The 18,914-nt window shown below is 43.9% G+C and overlaps 1 protein-coding gene across 7 annotated transcripts in view; it reads left to right on the forward strand.

The window, feature by feature from the left end:
* The window catches only part of LOC111874619 (GTPase-activating Rap/Ran-GAP domain-like protein 3), a 252,542-nt gene that overhangs the window by 94,294 nt on the left and 139,334 nt on the right, over positions 1-18,914 (forward strand). Inside the window, exons 1-2 of one of the 7 annotated variants that reach the window (XM_023870258.2) lie at positions 725-984; positions 16,414-16,840. The exons of 1 other annotated variant lie outside the window; for it this stretch is intronic. In XM_023870258.2, coding sequence (XP_023726026.1) covers positions 16,590-16,840 — 251 coding nt within the window. In that variant the 5' untranslated portion in view covers positions 725-984; positions 16,414-16,589. Of the gene's footprint in view, positions 1-724; positions 985-16,187; positions 16,841-18,914 lie in introns of those variants that run through there. 5 more of the 7 variants (XM_033755530.1, XM_033755528.1, XM_033755531.1 and 2 more) reach the window with 5 other exon arrangements.

Here is an 18,914-nt window from a genome sequence, read left to right on the forward strand (position 1 = left end):
GACCCATTGACCGTTCAGCCCGAAGCCGTCTTTGCTAAATCGCAAATTAAGTAATTTGATAAGTACTGTCTGGTGCAATGCAGCTTTGTCAACGTCGCTCTTGTGATCAGGGTTCGAGGCTTAGAAGCAGCTTTTCTCGAGCATTTAATGGAAGGAATTTGAAAATCTGTTGCTCTGTGTAACAAGCGGACCATTTACGTAATATAGCAGTTCCCCTTCCACACCAAACAACAGCACATGTGCATGCTGCAACAGATAGATGGCAATACCTGCATACCGACTTTCACGGAATATGAAACTTGGGCCATGAACTCAGGTATAAAATATACCGTGAATGTTACTAAATATCCCTACCGGGTTTTACGGTACTAATTTCCATACGACCGGATACCACGAACTGAATTATTTTCTTTGACTTTTTTTGCGTGTAAAAATCCATCATAATTTTACCGACTTTTCTACGAGTATTTCCCTGCTTATACTTCTATATCCGAGCTAGAGTCGTGCTATAATGAAAGCAGTGTTCCGTGTTAAGCGCATTGTTTATGTGTTATGTGACTCGCTCTCCAGGCTGTGTGAAGGCAGTTTATAGAAGGAGATGGGACATTTTTTACATGTGTAGTAAGCGAGGTCTGTCTGCGCATAGCATGGTGGCGGTTTGTTGAACTAGTGGCGCTGCTTGTCGCGGGAAAACTTCAGTTCAGTTTGCCGCTATTCACGCGAGGCGTATGACGTGGTGGCCACTTCGCGTCCTGACGTGCATGCAGTTCGTCGTAACGATGTAAACAAAACACAGTCGAGTTAAACGTTAGAACTCTTTTATTAGACATATGAATTAGTGTGTGTGCATTACGTGAGTGAAGAACCTAACGAATTCTAGTGTCAACAATAATGTAACATGCGTATATGTATATCCCGTTAACTGGGGGGTAGATAAATCAGTAATGTAGTTAGAGAAGTCTCGAGTATTTATAGCTCCCACAAGTACGTATGGATATGTCGTTAAAGTATATTAGATTATATAAGAGGTATTTTAAAGCCATGTTGGGATATAGGATATTGGGGGGAAGGCCAGAAGGAAAGAGACCACTGGGAAGATCAAGGCATAGGTGCGTGGACAATATTAAAATGGGTCTTAGAAAGATAGGATGGGATGGCATGGATTGGATTGATCTGGCTGAGGATATGGGCAAGTGGAGGGTTCTTGTGAACACGTTAATGAACCTTTGGGTTCCATAAAATGTTGGGAAATTCTTGAGTAGTTGGCGGCTCCTCCAGAAGGGCTCAGCTCCATGAGTAATAATAATAATAAAGTTGGTACTGACAGAAGTTACAGGTTGTCTGTTTCAAAACTTGATGTGATTAGAATGGAAGTTATGAGGGTGGGGACGGAGTAAGGTTCGATGACGTTGAGGCATAATCTGGGCAGAGGCCGTGCTAATTCTATATTCTGCTTAGCCTGTGCTTACATTCGTTGGATATTGTCTGCTCGTATTAAGTATGTGTTTCTTGTGTTGCTGCCAATAACAGGAAGTTCTGTGAAGAGCTTATGACACGCATTTTCCCTTCATTATCTCAGTAAATACCGTGAGATTAGCAGGAACTGTGAGGGTTGTACTGCTGAAACCCGTTCGCGCCATGCCTAACGCATACGGCCGGCCGGAGGTGATCACGTGGCCGTGTGTATATATGTCGCTCATTATATATAACTAAATAAAGAAGTATTCACTTGATATTTTCGACCGAACTAGTCTGCTTGAGAAGTGCTACTTGTAGCGGCTCCTGCTTCTGGGCCCAGAGCAATCTCTGAATGGGTTTCATAAACAATCCTCATAGAAATGAAGAATTGTGCAGTGAATGATNGAAAATTGTTTCCCTCAGAATCGGTGCGTGTTCTCGATCCATGTCCATACAAATTGTCACGTGACTCTCTCCAGTTGCTCAGTAGTTAACCGTATATAATGAAAAGTTAAATATTGATTTCACACGATCACCGCGCTGTTGTTTTGCATACCACAAAACAGAAATTTCATATATTTTTGGAATATCTGTTATCACACAAAATTTCAGGAAGTTAGTCCCGCTTATGTTGCTTCCAGCTCGCAAATTCGCACGTCTTCTTGATGATATTACTTGTATTTTACAATTACAGATGTTTGATGACATCTGGTATCATGATGTTCATACCAAGTTTCGGTCAAAAGAGTCAGTTGCTTAATATTTTATTGCGACGGACGGAGGCGCGAATATGACGCTTCAATGAACTTTGTGACGTCTCTTACTGCTGAACCAGCCGCAGTAACTCAGTCACAAAAACAGGAATCTGTCTATCCGGTCTTCTTGTTCACAGCTCAAGCAGTTATATACTTATAAAAGAGAAATTAGCAAAATAATGAACTCTTCGTGTTGGTAAACAACTTTGAAGTTGCAATAAAACACGCCAGTTCTGTACTGCGCAGGGCACGTTTTGTGAGACCTGACTTCTTATGGTCGGGAGAGGAAAAACGCGATGTTGGTAATTAGGAGAGGTCACGTACTTCGCTTTTAATAGCGGTGATTTGTTCGGTTGTTAAAGTTTCACAATAACAAATGAAATACCAAGCATTAAAATAGCATTTTGCACCATTACCAGCATTCACGTTATTGAGAAAGTACTAACTCTGTGTACTATTGTGTAATATCGTATTTAAGTACCCCGTTACACAAGTGTAGCAGTTAATTCGTACTTATATGTTTCCGGGGTGTAGCACGAATGGGGGAGAAGAGGAATGCATATAGGATATTGGTGGGAAAGTCAGAAGGAAGGAGACCACAGGGAACACCAAGGCGTAGGTGGGTGGAGAATATTAAAATGGATCTTAGAGAGATAGGATGGGATGTTATGGATTGGATTTATCTGGCTCAGGATAGAGACCAGTGGAGGGCTCTTATGAACACGATAATGAACCTTCGGGTTCCATAAAATGCAGGCAAATTCTTGAGTAGCTGCACATTTGGCTTCTCAAGAAGGGCTCAGCTCCGTAAGTAAGTAAGTAAGTATATGTTTCCATCACTAATGCAACAGTGCATAGTGACAGACACCTGATGACGGTCATGTATACGTATGGGGGGAGCGGAGTATAGCTTCACCATTCTCGACCTCGGCACTAGATGGAGGTGAGTGGTTAGCTTCACGTCCCTGCTGCTTTACCCCTCGGGAAGTAGCCCCCAGTACACATTGGATAGGAGGGGTATTGGGGACTTTTTTCAGTACACAGAAACGGAATATTAGACCGACAGGCGTGGTCTCACAAAACGTTGCTTATGTTGGTATGGTTCGACAGTGACCTAACTCAGAGAGGCCATCTCTGGAACTGCAGTTTGCGGTTGAATTGGGCAAATTGCATCCTGCCTAATAAACGTATATTTCCACGTGTGACTTACACCAAATTGCTAGGTAGTAACCCATAAAGCTGACGTAACGCGCTAGACTTGTGTTCGGAAGTTGCATTCTTCGAATTTGGGCCAGAGTTTTCAGGTTTGTATGGTCAAATTCACCCCCAGCAAAATATCATGATTGTAAGGGTTACTGTAGCCGCCCGCCGACGTACAGCTGCCACGGCTGTCGCTCGAGCCTGAGTTCTTTATCTCAGGATACGGGTGCTTCGGATATGCGAGTGGAACTCACTTCGGGGTTCATGAATCCGGGGGCTCCAGAACACACCGTGTGTTGCAGTCTTAATTTAAAGTTTCATAGAGTGATAAATCTTTATATTATTTCTCCAAGCTAGCCGCTCCGTCCATCCTACTCGCTACCCCTACTGTAAAACACTTCTCTGTTCTCTGTCCACATTTCAACAACTGTCCTCCTCCACTCCCTATAACCAACTGCCCTCTCTTTACAAGTCCTGGGAGCTAGCCGCTCCGTCCATCCTACTCACTACCCCTACTGTAAACAACTGCCCCCCTCCGCTCCCTATAAGCGACTGCCCTCTCTTTACAAGTCCTGGGAGCTAGCCGCTCCGTCCATCCTACTCACTACCCCTACTGTAAACAACTGTCCTCCTCCGCTCCCTATAACCAACTGCCCTCTCTTTACAAGTCCTCCAAGCTAGCCGCTCCGTCCATCCTACTGGCTACCCCTACTTTACAAGTCCCCCAGTGGGCATAAAACAAAACAAGAAAAGTAACAAGGGAAAGGCGAGGGTCGAGCCCGGCCTCTGTCCTACATTCGTATTTTTCGAGAGGCCCATCATAAACCTTTTTAGGTCTTCAAGGCACACGAGCAGAGAACCCAAGACTCCTCCTGGCCGGTCTCGCACAAGGTCAGCCCATGGGTTTATGACACTGGGGGCATTAAGGACAATAGTGGCACCCTAAGCCTAAGGAGGACAGTAGCTGAATTACAACTAGACAGTCCCGGGATGGTATCTCGCCGGAGGAGCGTCTCTCGTGGTGAGAAACAGTGCCTCAGTTGGTCATGCCCTTAATTAAATAATTTTGGCGAGGGACGTACGCTTGCAGCACCTTCAAATGTCGTCATCACCGTCTCCTTGTGAATCCTTCGGTATTTACAGTTCATAATCATTCTTCAGCCCTATTCGACGCCGTGGAATACCTGTATGCTTCGTTGGCATAACTTGTAGGTAAAGACCCTCGATAACCATTTAAGCCGTGGAGGTGTATATGGGGTAATGGAAGTGGAACTCCACGTGTTCCTAACCCCGGAGTGGTCAGCCTTATTCGCCGGCCGATTTACATCCGGGGAACGAACCTCTGCTATCCACTGGACAGGAGAAAGGGTAGGCCTCAGAACTTGTCTCTATGAAGAGCAAAACCTTTGTTCTCGGCAGGAAATCGAACCCCTGTTCCTTGGTTCCCCATGCTGTAGCCTAGTTGAAATGTAATCGTTTTGTTTCTGAATATCTTTAATTTTCCTGGTGGGAAATACCGGAAGTGTACGCCCTGTTTTCGTTGTAGTGACTTCATATACGGAAATACTCAATTATAAACTGCGTTGGTATCAGCATCATGAATATAGATGTCAGTATCAGCGCCACCAGATAATGAATTATTGCGTGCTCAATTTGAACTATCCTCTTCAACTTATTTAGCGTCCCTTCAGTACTGTAAGAACAGCACATAGTGCTACTGATTTGATTTCCATCGCATAGCAACGAGCAGTTTCACATGCTCAGTGAAAACTGAGGTTCTCACGGCGGTGAGATGTGACGCCGTGCTGTTTGGTATGTGCCTCCTACGTTTCGGAGGAACTAACTGCCTCCATCTTCAAAGACCAAAAGTAAACCGAATTGCTTGCCATTCGATTGCTCAGCCTATATTTCGGCTTTAAAAATGGAGAAAGTAGGTTCCTCCGAAACATCGGTAAACTGCTGACAGACTGCATGGCATCAGGTCCCGAGGAATGACACTCGTCACATGTGCGTGAGTTAAGGTTTCTGCAATGTTGCCTTTGGGGTGTAATAACGTCTTGCAATAATATTGTTCCTTTACTAATTTAGCCGTCAACGCAACAAATATTTATTAATTTATAACATACTATATGTTTCGACCCTTATCGGGTCATCTTCAGGTGTTTTTTAGTTACAGATTAATTATTGAATTGTAATGCATGATCTTATTTGAATAGTTCTTCTCATTGCACGAGCGCTGATCACTGTAAAGTATAAAAGTAAAGCTATCCCTGTAACAGGCCGTGAAGGCCCATAGGGTTGTGAGACGTTGAGGTTCCCACATTTTGTCAGCCTTACGCGCCGACCGCTCTTTACTCCCCAGAAAAATTATTTAATTAATTCCTGGTACTCATTTCTGTTAGAGGCTGACTGAACCCCAGGGCCATAGTGCGGCCGGAAGGATTATGTCAATTGAAAAAAATCCAATTACCTCATCGGGACTTGAACCCGCGACTTTCCGGCTCGTAGCATAGTGCCTCAACCAACTGCGCTACCGCGTTCCTAATTAACATACATAAGATGTAAGTGACTATATATTCTACGTATGCTGCTCATCATCATCATCATCAGTAATCTGTCAAGACGACAGGTCCACAGTCTCTTTCAAAACAATTCCTCCACTTAATGCGATCTAGAGCTTTCTCCTTCAAATGACAGTATCCTCTTCTGTCCCCAAGGTCATCCAGCATCTTCTTACGTCTTCTTCCTCGTCTTCTTGTCACTTCTATCCGCCCATCTATCTTTCCTTCGATAGCTTCTTTTAGAAGGCAGTTTCTGCGTAAAACATGACCAATCCAATTAGCCTTCCGTTTTCTTATTTCATGTAGGATATTCCTCTGCTCACTGACTCTAATTAACACTTCTTCATTTCTCACATAATCGGTCCAACTGATCTTCTCCATTCTTCTCCAACACCACATTTCGAAACTTTCCAGATGTTTCTGATCTACTGCCCTAAGTGTCCATGTTTCAGCCCCATACAGAGCTATGCTCCAAATGTAGCATTTCACTAGTTTCTTCCTCAAATTTAAGTCCAATTTGCTGGTAAAAAGATTCTTCTTCTTGCTAAATGCAGCTTTTGCCATGGCAATCCTGGATTTAATTTCACTAGTACACCTTCCATCATCTGTTAACAAGCTACCCAAATATTTAAAACATTTCACATTCTCCACTTGTTTTTGGTCTATCTTTATTGTGACTGGGGTTGGTTGTCTCGAAATTTTCATTACTTTTGTTTTCTCCACATTCATTTCCATGCCATAGCACCTTCCAATTTCAATTAGTCTATCAATCATGCCCTGTAGCACAGTTTCTTCCTTAGCCATTAACACAAGGTCATCTGCATATTTCACAGTTTGAATAATTTGCCCTCCTACTTTGAAGTCACCGAGCCCATCCAGAGCTTCCTTGGTAAGGCATTCGCTGTACAAGTTGAAGAGAATTGGTGATAAACAGCATCCTTGTCAAACTCCTCTTCCAATCTGCACACTTCCTGTCTCCCCGTGTGCTGCTATTGTTCACTTATATACTGCTTATTGGATAATGAATTAAATTTGGGTTAGGTATGAGCATTTGTATAAAATTAACATTTTTAAATTGAGTTAAAATTTATTTAAAAATGAAAAAAATGTTGTGAGCTGTAATCGGCTTCGAGTCAGTGTGCTGAAGCAGAACACGCTTCTATTCGTGTCAGCCTATTCCCAAATTCTTCTATTATTTGTTGCTTTAAGTCGTTATGTTCTGATTTCTTGAGAGCCAAATGACCTTATGTTTTCTGCGGTATGGCTGCATGCCAGTTGTGTTCCTGTATTCAGTTTAGTTTACGTGGTATATTTCTGCTGCGTAGTCTATACAATTATTTTTTTATTGCTAGTGGGGTGGGACCAAGTCCCTTGTACTGCGGCCACTTCTGGCCTATTGCACCAACCCCAGATGATAGGTGAGGGTGATTGTGGAGCGATTGGTGGAATGAAGATTGGCAGGGGAACCCGAAATACTCGTAGAAAACTCGCCCCAGCGTCACTTTGTCCACCACAAATACCACTTGATCAGACCCGGGATCGAACCGGGCCGCCGCGGCGGGAAGCCAGCGACTAACCGCTTGAGCTATGGCGCGGCCTTGTCTATGCTATCGCCTCCATTTTGAAGGTCCCAGAGTAAACCAAAGGTTTGGCTGCTTGTTTCTTTCCGGTTACTTGCTTGGTTTACTCTTCAGTCCTGAAAATGGAGGCTGTACGTTCCTCCGAAACGTTAAACTTGTACCGATCTACATGGACCACCGCTGTGGAGTATGTCAAACCCACTAAATCTGTCATTTGTGAGGTCTGAGTTTCTGTGTGCGGCTGGTGGCGGTGAGACAGCCCGAAAGTGAATAATTATTATAAAATAAATTCCCCATGTTTCACGTATTGTTCAGTAACGACAGGTTCAGGCCAATGTAACAAGTGCCGATTTGTGACCCTGCTCGTGACACCATTTTATTTTATTCTTTTGTGATGTGAAATTCGTTTGAAATGTCGTGTCGGCTGCATGGTGCATTACTTCAAGCAGTGAATGTAAATTACGGGAGACAGTGACGGCCGTGACGTCAGTAAAGTAGGAAGAAGAAGAATACGTTTTATATTGACCCATATCGACATAAAGACGTGGGTGGTTTTAAGGCGTTCCCATGATATCCGATATATTCACACTTTTCTCAGGTCGTAAGTCTTGCGTAAAATCTACACGAATTTATGAACCAGTTTAATTAAGGCGTGACTGACGAGCAGGTCCTTTATCTAATATTTAATATAATGTAGCGTGTAGAGCCGTTGCTATGGAATGACTACGAGATGAGCGGATATGCCAGGGCAGTTTCTAGGCAACAGTTTTGTAAACACGTTCCCGTTGCTAGGCGACAGGTTCCTAATAATACGACAGTTGGACTACAACAGTGGAAAAGCCGTGTTTCTACGCGGTTGATGCAGAAATGTTATAAGCAAAGGACAAAGTCAGTGGATAGTTCTGTTCGGGAGTCGTGAAGAGAACGCTTGAGCGCGTGAAGCGGAAGAATCTCCACTGTTAGAAGCCGTTACCAGGGAACGGCAGATGAGACACAGGAGCCTAGCATAAGCTTGGCGGGTGCTATGATGATATATGAATTGCGTAGATTAGTGGCGGAGCTGTAATTGCTTGTAGTTTCTAGTCTTGTGTATAAGTGGTCATTAAATCTATTCACGAATCCAAACCCAGTCTATAGTTACACATACTACGTGACAATAATAAGAATATGATATACGTGCAACTTCTCTACATTTCAAGATTAGGCCTACTGCTTCCTAGAATATTATATTGTGTAGTATGGTAGGAGTTTATAGACGTTTCGGAGGTACGCTTTTCCTCCAAATTCATGGTCGGAAAGAATCACGGTCAAGTAAATAGCAAGCAGTTCGGCTTATTGAATTCTGTAGATGGAGGCAGTACATTCCCCCGAAACATTAGTAAACTGCAAGCAAAATACACGGCATCACGTGCCCTGAAATAGTATTCTTCATTGTCACCGTCATGACGCCGTGTGAACCCGTACATATGGGCCGCACTGAACAGGCCAGTCAAGCGATAACATTGTAGCTTGTATTCACTAGGTGTTTGGTTCGAATGTTGGGCAGGGCACCGATTGTCATGTCTGGGGCCTTTTCATGGTTTTCGTCAGCCCCCTTCAGGAAGATTCCACGATAACACCTTAATTAGGTCACTTAACGACCGCTACCTTCCAAATCCTTTCCAATTCATCATTCATCCGACTCCATAATGGAAGCGTCGTTACGTAACCCACGAAGAACTTTCTGGTTCTGTTCAGAGTCCTTCGTCGCGTTCGATACCCGTTCGGTCTGTAGGAATATGCGTTCATACGGCTTGAAGTGTAGTAGAACGAGGCGTTTCTGTCTGTAAATACAATTCTGCTGGCGGATAGTACGCTGCACTTTAAGTACTTTACAGAACTATAAATGATTTTCATTATATTTCCTGTATCGGAAAGTGTGTCAAATAAAATTTGTAAACCGATATATTCAGTATTCATGCTATCAGCCATTAGAGGGCAGATCGATACTGATGACGCCGGAAATTAAACTTTTCTTTGCAGAAGTTCTAATAAAAACCTTCAGTACGAAATCCGATCTAAAAATGTCTCAGTAGATCTGTGGATAAAGTTGCGAGCCTTCCTTCACTACTCGCTGCTGCACGCAAGGAAGTCACGGCACTGAGAACTCTAGCACACTCAGAGGCTGTTGGATCGGCAACGGGCGAGACAGTCTCCCTGTGCAGTGGGCACGGGTGCAGGCAGCAGGGGGGTCACTTCTGCCCTGAGCCCGGCGCTCCGCACAAGCTGGGCCCACCCTCTTGAGGTCAGATTTGAAGTTCCCACGGCCGTGACTGAACATGACTGTCTTACGAGATGTGACGCCGTGTCCTCTGATGGATGTTTACTGACGTTTCGGAGGAACGTGATCCATCTTCATGGTACCCAGAAGATGGACGCAGCTATATTGTTCAAACGTGGGTAAAAATCTATTAGAACACACGAACTGGCATCCCAGAAGACATTTTAATCAGTTTCGTCTACCTCTTCTTGTTTACACTCATTTCTGTAGAATTCAGAATTCTCGGATATAACGCCGTATAGTCCGTTGAAAATCAACAGACGTTTCGAAGGAACATGTTGCCTCCATCTGCAGGACCGAAAAATAAGCCAAGCAACAAACTAGAGTGAAAGCGCAACTTGATTTTACGCTGGTTTTCTTGAGTGCTTTATTTTTCGACCCTGAAGATGGAGGCGACATGTTCCTCCGAAACGTCGGCTACGTTCAACGGATTGAAGATAGAATTCTTCACGACCACCGCTGTGAGAACCTCAGAACCTACATTCTCTGTTTTATCGCATTTTTATCAGTGGTCAGTAAGCAGCACAGTTTTCTGACCGCTGTTTAACAAAGCCAGGACTTCTGGGTTGTATAATTTGTTTCGGTCTGCTGTAGGCATTGTAGGCGAGACGTTAACATGAGCTACAGAAACACAATTAGTTTCACGTACATTCGACTTTGCGGCTGTAGAAGTCGGCAGCATGAGCCGTAACTCGGGGCAGTGTGTTCCATAGGCCAGCCTTATTCAGTGGCGCAACACAGATGCACTGTGGGTCTGCCTATTTCCTCATATTCTCTTCCTCTGTGTTTTCGTATCGTCCTCCGCTTCCAGTTTCCTTTATTATTCATCATTCTTTCTCGTGTTCCATATTCTTTTACCTTTCCGTCTCTTCCTTCAGTATATTTTGTTCGTCTGTTTTCTTTCATAGCTTTTCTTTCGCTTTTTCTTTTCGTAGCCCTAATCCTTCTACAGTTTTCCCATCATATTCTTTCTATTTTTCTCACTTCTCAATTATTCTTATTCTTGTTCTTTTCACTTCTTCCACTATATTTCCATTTTCTTCCTCTCGCTTTACCGTCTTTATTTCCTCGTCTCGTTTTTTTTTATTTTACCCTTCCTCAGGTTTTGTTCCATTTTCTCATCGTGTTTATTATTCTGATCCTTACACTGTTTTCCTTCATATGCTCTCTGTTTTCATTTTTTTCATCAACACCATCCACCTTGTCATTTTGGTTCCCCTCCGTCGCTAACTTCCCCTTCTCGTATTTTGTTTGCGTACTTCCGCTTCCTACGTTTTGTTCTCTTCCTTGTTCGTTTCCTTCGTAAGCAGCTGGCTTCACAGAGCAGAGTCTTCTTGAAACTAATTTTTCCTTGTAGTCAAGAAGTTCCCTGCCTTTTGTGAAACCCGAAGAAGAAGTCCTCCGATCAGTTTTCTCTTCATCCCGTACATGCTGACACCCACGCATGCGCGTTCAGTATCGGGAACTTCGTCTCACGCTAAGCACAGCACTGCAGCTGCAGCCGAACTGTTTCTGCGAGCGATGGTTTCAATAGAGTGTGCTTTTGAATCAGACTAAATTGGGTGCATGTCTCTACTGTTTCATTCAGTTTTATCGTCACTTTGACCTGCCGAAAGACCTTCCATATGTACGGGAGTGAAACTCGGTGACTCTCGCTCAAAAGCAAGAAAATAGATCGAGGGTGCTTAACAATGAAATTCGGTGAGAAACATTGGAAAGGCCTCCTAACTGCGGAGTCTCAGGTTTCAGTCGTGGCAGATGAAGCAGATTTCTCTCCGAGTTTCTTCGGTTTTCACCTGCTAATCATCAATCCATCATTGCTTCGTATTCTTGAATCAGCACCCCGTGACGTGTGCGAGAGCCCTGATCAGGCAGCACATTATCACATCGTCGTAGTCAAAGTTGCGCGGGGGGGGGGGTTAAGGACGTTTCGGCTCGTCTCTCATTATTTGCGGTTGAAATGAGGTCGTTAAAAAATCTAGCATTTAGAGTTTAGCTCAACAAGGGTGGGCTAACTTTACGAGCTGGCAAGAATAAATTTACATTATTCAAGCGCGTTAACGGACTTCTTTGCTTCTTCAATCGATGCCAAATCTGTGGGCAGTGGCAACCCAAGTACAAGTAAAGTAAAGCTATCCCTGTAACAGGCCCATAGGGTTGTGAAGGGCTAGGCTCCCACATCTTCTCTAAACAGTCGGCTCACAGATGGCGGTGAGGTCAGCCTTACGCACCGGCCTCTCTTTACTCCTAGGAAGATTTCTGATATTCATTTCTGTCAGGGGCTTAGACTATCCCAGGGCCATACTGCAGTTGGAAAGATTAGCTTAATTGAAAAAATCCAGTGACATCGGGAATCGAAGCCACGATCTTCCGGCTTGTAGCACAGCGCTGCCGCGTACCCCCAGGCAAGTGCAAGCACTTCCTGTTTATTGGTGCTGTAATTGCTTTCACATTGAAAGAGGAACAACTGGCAGCATTTAAACAGAATCAATGTGATTAAGTTTTGACATTCATATTTCTGTTCATTGTTTTTATATGAAACTGATGATTTCGCAGGCGTACCAACTTCAGAGCACTTCCTCATTATTTTTGGAATATGAATTGGAAAAGGGAAATAATAAAAACTGCAGGGCAATGTTTTTAATCCAGGCGTTTGCGTAGTAATTTTAATAATACCTGGAATCATTGAAAGGGCTGCTGTTAATGAATCAACCACATTTCCGATCAGTAGCTCTGTCAAATCTTTTAACTTCAGTATTTTTAGTGACCGGTGTGTGCAAATCAGGCAGTGGTTGTCCCCAGAACTCTTTCCCCGCTGGTAACGAAGCCGGGGCGCGCCTCCAGGTTAGGAATGCATGCAGCTATGTCTGCATTTTCCCATGCGTCTTCGCGGTGTGGTGTTCAACAGCGCCACCTTTGAACATTTCTCTTTCAAAATGATTGTTCCCTGATTCCAGACAGATATCAGTTTTCGGGATTCCCGAGATTTTTTTAGAATTCCAGAAATCATATTTTATTTCATATTTTTCATAACATTTTATTCACTTCTTTTAAATGACAATGCGTGACCATCATAATAAACAATGAATCATTTTTTTTTCTGTGAAAGAGTTATATACTAAAAGTTTCAGAGGTTTTCTGTAAAAAGACGATATAATCATAAATGCATAGTTTGCATACTTTTTTCTCTAAATCTTTTCATTTGACGTACTGTAAAATTGTGTATTGTTTCTTGGAAGTAACATGCATTGACTCATGAGGATTATTTTCGAAGTTCCCCCCCCCTTCTAGCCGTGGATATGTTTGAGCTGCAACCCCCAGCTCACGCTGGTTCCGCGTTCGCGGAATTTTTTTCTGCCCGGAAAATGGAGCCGATACGTTCCTCCGAAACGTCGGTTCATATACAATCTATACAGCGCCACTTCCCGGAAGACTGCATTCTGAAAGTAAATTGTTTAATAAATAAGAAATATTAAGTTCATCCATATTTACAAAGAAATGTAGCCTACAGCGAATATTGGCGCACTGGAAAACGCGATAGTGACTCACCGATAGCAGCAAACAGGGCCAGGAACACACACTTACAGCATGACAGCAGTTACGGGCAAGACTGATTAGAATGTGAGCGCTTTTCTGCTACGCGATCCTGTCTTTGTTTCCGGAAACTTCGAGCTTAACCTCCGACCCCGCGTGTCAGCGTTTCCTCCTTTCGGCTCTACTTCTCTCAGGAGAACAGGGTGCTGAGGAGAATATTTGGACCGAAGAGAGATGAAGTGACAGGAGGTTGGAGAAAACTGCATAAAGTGGAGCTTCATAACTTGTACTCTTCTCCAAGTATAATTAGAAAGATCAAGTCAAGGGAGATGAGATTGGAAAAGCATGTAGCACGAATGGGGGAGACGAGGAATGCGTATAGGATATTGGTGGAAAAGCCAGAAGGAAAGAGACCACTGGGAAGACCAAGGCGTAGGTAGGTGGACAATATTTGGATGGATCTTAGAGAGATAGAATGGGATGGTATGGATTGGATTGATCTGGCTCAGGGTAGGGATCAGTGGAGGGTTCTTGTGAACACAGTAATAAACATTCGGGTTCCATAAAATGCTGGGAAATTCTTGAGTAGCTGCAGATTTGGCTTCTCCTCAAGAAGGGCTCAGCTCCATAAGTAAGTAAGAATAATTCCTGGTTTCTCGGCTGATTTTTCTCTGGTCAGGAAAACACAAATATCCCGAGAAGTGCCGGGAAGGAATTCTCATATGCAAACACGATTCAAAGCCATTGCTTGCGTTAATGAATTCACAGTTTGAAATGCAATACGTGGCGTTAATTCTTAAGGACTGCCGACAGTAGACAAGTCTTTGCATGAGGCTGTCTGCGAGCTGCGCGGCGTTGCAAACGTAGAGGGCTGCCAACTGTGCACTCACTCACTCACATTGGCAGTGACCGTTCTGGCGAAACACACGTCTTGTGAAACTGAAGGGAAAGAAGCAATTCACTGAAGACCCTGCTGGTGGCGTAGCGTGTAGGATGCCTTCACAGTTAATTCATTAGACACCGCCGTTCGTTAGCTTCAGAGCGCTTGAAGCACGGAAACTTGTCGCGTACATTTTGCAACGCTGATAACGTGCGGGCTCAGGGGCAAATGTCTGCTTCACTTATCGCTGCTAATGGCCAGACAACTGCAGAACTGGAAGGAAACCGAGGAAATCAGTGAGTACAAGGACTGAGGTACGGGGCTGGATGACCACGGAATTCGGGGTCGTTTCCCGACAGGAGCAGTAGATTTTCATTTTCTCCCCGCATCCAGACCATTTCGCGCCATGCTCTCTGTTCATTGGGCAACGGGCTGTGAAGGTGACTGCTAACCTCCACTTAAGAATGCGTGGAGTTATGCATATACTCCCCATACGTCTTGTGCTTACTTAAGCATAAGGACTGTTTTGTCTTAACTCCATTTTGATCCGTCAAACGAGTTAACTAAATTATAAAATAACTGTTAACACCGCCCAGTGTGATTAAGTTTGTAGATATATATTGCCTTTACATGTTTCGGTCAGCTGACCGTCTTCAGAAGGCACAAAGTCAACATGTTCAGGCACTGCTATTGCAAAGTTCGTAATACGTACTTAGAAGTTTTATATAAAAAGTTATTTAAAATGATTTGGATTAAAATCTTATTAGTATATAATATCTGAGATCTTGAAACGATATGGTTTGTTTCCTTGTGCCTCTTCTGTTAAAACGGAATGTTGGGGTATTATTTGGAGTCGTCAGGGGTCCTCGCAGTGATTTTCTGCAATTATACGAAGGGTATTATATATATATTCTCGTTATATTTGTGTAACAACGAATTTATTTGAAATTTATCTCATGCGTTCCAGCCTGTATCGTTGTGATATCCGGTTGTTTCCTTTTTGCTGTGTTTTGAGGCGCTGTTTTGTCGTGATGAAGGCTGTCAGTTGACCGAAACGTGTGAAGGCAACAAATATCTACAAATTGAATCACACTGAACGGTGTTAGCAATTATTCTATATTTTACTATTTTGTCTTCCCTTAGAGCGCTTATGGAGTGAGAGGCGTTTCGAACCCCCAAAACTCACGTGGGCTGTGTAGAACCTCGGAATTAATGAGATTTATGAAATTAGTTTACCTGAAATTCTTTCGACAGACAACCGCACACACAGGTAAGGGGGCGTGCTGCAGAACACACTTTGTTTGCACACATGGCTCGACAAATCCGATGTGACAGGACACAAAGCCCCTCACATATGGCTTCATATCACCGCCACTAAGAGCGACTTGCGCTTACGAAAAGCGACAAGTGCTGTAATGTGCCACGTCATTGGCCTCTATGCCCGTCTGCTAATTTGTCTCTGCGTTAAATTAAGCACTGCATCAGTAAGACGTTTTGGGATGTGTGTGAACGTACCAGCTCCGGCCACTCTACCCTTGGGGAAAGGCTTTGGAGGCTGAGTGGATCCCAGAGCCGGTTTAGCCTTAAAGGAGGAAGCAAAAAATCAGATGAACCTACCGGAAATCGAATTCCTAGTCCTCTCTCCCTTACTGATGTAGGCTATTTTACAAAACAAAAGGCTCCTTCATGTACAGAAGACAAAGAGTATTCAAACGAAGTGTGAGTACAAATTCGGAAGGTTTGGGTTTCATATCTCGTCGAGGAGACTGACTCTTCTGACTGGCCTCAAGTCAGATGGTCGGGCACTAGATCTGCCTCAAATTGGCCCACTGCCGCTTCCTTCCATATCCTTACCATTCCACGTCGCTTATACTGAGCCAGAAGAGCACCGTTAAATATAGACAAATCAATTTATTGAATCCTCCTTGCGCTAGTCTCCACTTATTAAACATAGAAGCACGTTAATTCGTGCTGGTACTCATTTCTGTTAGAGGCAGAGTAGAACACAGGGTCATAGCGCAGCTGGAAGCATTAGGTCAATTAAAAAGAATCCACCTCATCGGGATTCGAACCCGCGACCTTCCGACTTGTAGCATAGTGCCTAATGCGTAGCATACCTATACAGAAATCTGTGTTGACGGAAGCCGGTACAATTCTGCCACGCCGACAAAGTTCATAGAGGAACAATGATTTCTCCCTCTCTGTAGGATATTAATGAATGAATAAAAGCACATTGCAGTGAGTGGGTTGGTAACCATGGAGAGTGAAGACGCCTGAGAGTGAGTGCACTGGGGAGCAGGCATGTTGTGCGCAAACATGAACCTGGTTTCGAGGTTACGTGGCGAGAAGATAAAGAAACGACTCTTGGAGGAACAGGATCGTCATCCACCGCCCCCCTGTCCCCACAATGTTACCCCGAAGAGGGACAGGTCGCGGTCGCTGTGTGTAGATACCCTCACTCCACTCCTCAGGCCTGGGTTCGATGCCAGAGCTGCCGCAACAAGAGAAGTGACGCTTCACAATCTTCACAGAAGGCGCGCCTCGTCAGCAATGTAAGTTCTTGCTCTTGAGAGAGTCATTAGCAATAAGTAAAACTGTGTTCTCTAAGGGCAGCTATGAATATCTGTGCTCCAAAGGGCTGCCACATGGAAAGGCTACCATGTATGTATGTGTCTGTGTGCTGATTTGGTTCTCTAAATAGCACATATATAAAGTATAGCATAGTAATCACTCAATAATAATAGGGGGGAAATTACTGTTCACTGGAAGGTGAATTGCCCGTCTTTCTATTAGCTGAGCGTTGTTACATTAACATCCACCACTTTATTTTGCTTTGGAGAGAAGCCTGCCTAATGTCATTTGTTTTTGTGTCTATTTTTTAGAAATTTTCTGAAATTTTGCGTTACATTGTCATTAAACAGACTGATATTCCTGTTAACAACTTCGATATTGGGGCGCCACTTCTCTACAAGGCGTGACGACCACGTGACGACCACATGATTCTTTGTTCGAGTTTCAGAACCACTGTATATTACTTTCTGTTTCCCTTCCGATACATGTAAAGAAAAGTATATCATTTGCTTAGACGTATTTTGTTTCAATTCCAATCTCTACGGGTCCACATTTCAGCGTTATATATTAGCATCCGCGAAAAATACCCTTTATATATCGCCATTTTGCTTCATTTTATCTTAACCCAAATCCACTGTGCGTACAACAACATTAATTCAACGCCATGTTTTGTTTACTTTTTGCACGGAACAACAATACCGCTCCACTTCTGTTACCTCTATGGCTGACGCGTGTATCGCTGTCTCACGAAACATGTCGGCAGCTTGTTTTTTTTACACGTCAGCAGCTCCGTGAATAATTGACTACTCCTTTGCAAACAGACAAGTGATTAATGGTATATACCAACACAGGAGTCGAAGCAGGCGTAACTCATAGCTGGAACCTTAATACTCCAACGAAACGCGCATGGTTCCTGCCTCACTGCCGTGTATTCACTCGAAATGGCATTAACAGTCGGCCTAAGAAGACAAAGGTTGACGTTTCGTGTAGAATTTCAAAATGAATGCAATGTCTGATAAACAACTCATATTAGATAAATGGGATTGTGTTACAAGTCAAGGAGAATTTGTAAAAGGCACACTTTTCGTTGGATCGCCATTCCGCCCATCGGAATATCTGCACACAGTGACTGCTGTTCACAGAAGGATAATGGCTCATCCAGTCGTGAGATTCCCCGCCATCTATGGATGGCATTCACAGGAGCTCGTCACTGGACTTTATCCTCAAATTAATCAATTGTTTATCCTGAAGAAGGACGCAGTACTTCCCTCAGAAACACTCACTTATGTGCCGAAGTACGCGACATCATAGCCCAAAAGGTAGTAATACTGAAATGAGGCAAGTCCTCCGTCTTATAAAATAATCCTTACTACCTCAGCGCTATCTGTGAGCCGATTGTCTAGAAAATGTGGGAGCCTCGAAGTCTCACACAACCCTATGGGCCTCCACGGTTTGTTACAGGGATAACTTTTCTTTTATTGCTAGTGGGGTGGGACTAAGTTCCTTGTACTGCGGCCATTTGTGGCCTATTGCACCAGCCCCAGATGATAGGTGAGGGTGACTGTGGAGCAGTTGGTGGAATGAAGATTGGCAGGGAAACCGAAATACTCGGAGAAAACCTGCCCCAGCGCCACTTTGTCCACCACAAATCCAACTTCACCAGACCCCGGGATCGAACCCGGGCCCCCGCGATGGGAAGCCAGCGACTAACTGGTTGAGCTATGGCGCGGCCCTCAGGGATAACTTTACCTAAGATGTATTTTAGTGTAATGGTATTACCGTGTACATCCTCTCGTGAACGTGGGCCCACACTTCCTTGCTGTCAGTTTGGCATACAGTCGGCAGCAAAAGGCAGTATGTAAGCAGTTGGCAACGTCGAAACATCCGAGAGAAACGCTTAAATTTCGGAACTACTCGCTCCGTCAGTCTTCATAGTCAGACACTAGGTTCCTCCTCCTAAGTGCTGATAACCACGTGTGAGATCACACAACGCCAAACCCCAGAGACCACAAAACTTTCCCTTCTGTTTGCTCTGGTATATCCTTGATAACGGGC

The sequence above is a fragment of the Cryptotermes secundus genome, unplaced genomic scaffold, assembly GCF_002891405.2.
Source record: "Cryptotermes secundus unplaced genomic scaffold, Csec_1.0 scaffold1817, whole genome shotgun sequence".
NCBI lineage: Eukaryota > Metazoa > Arthropoda > Insecta > Blattodea > Kalotermitidae > Cryptotermes > Cryptotermes secundus.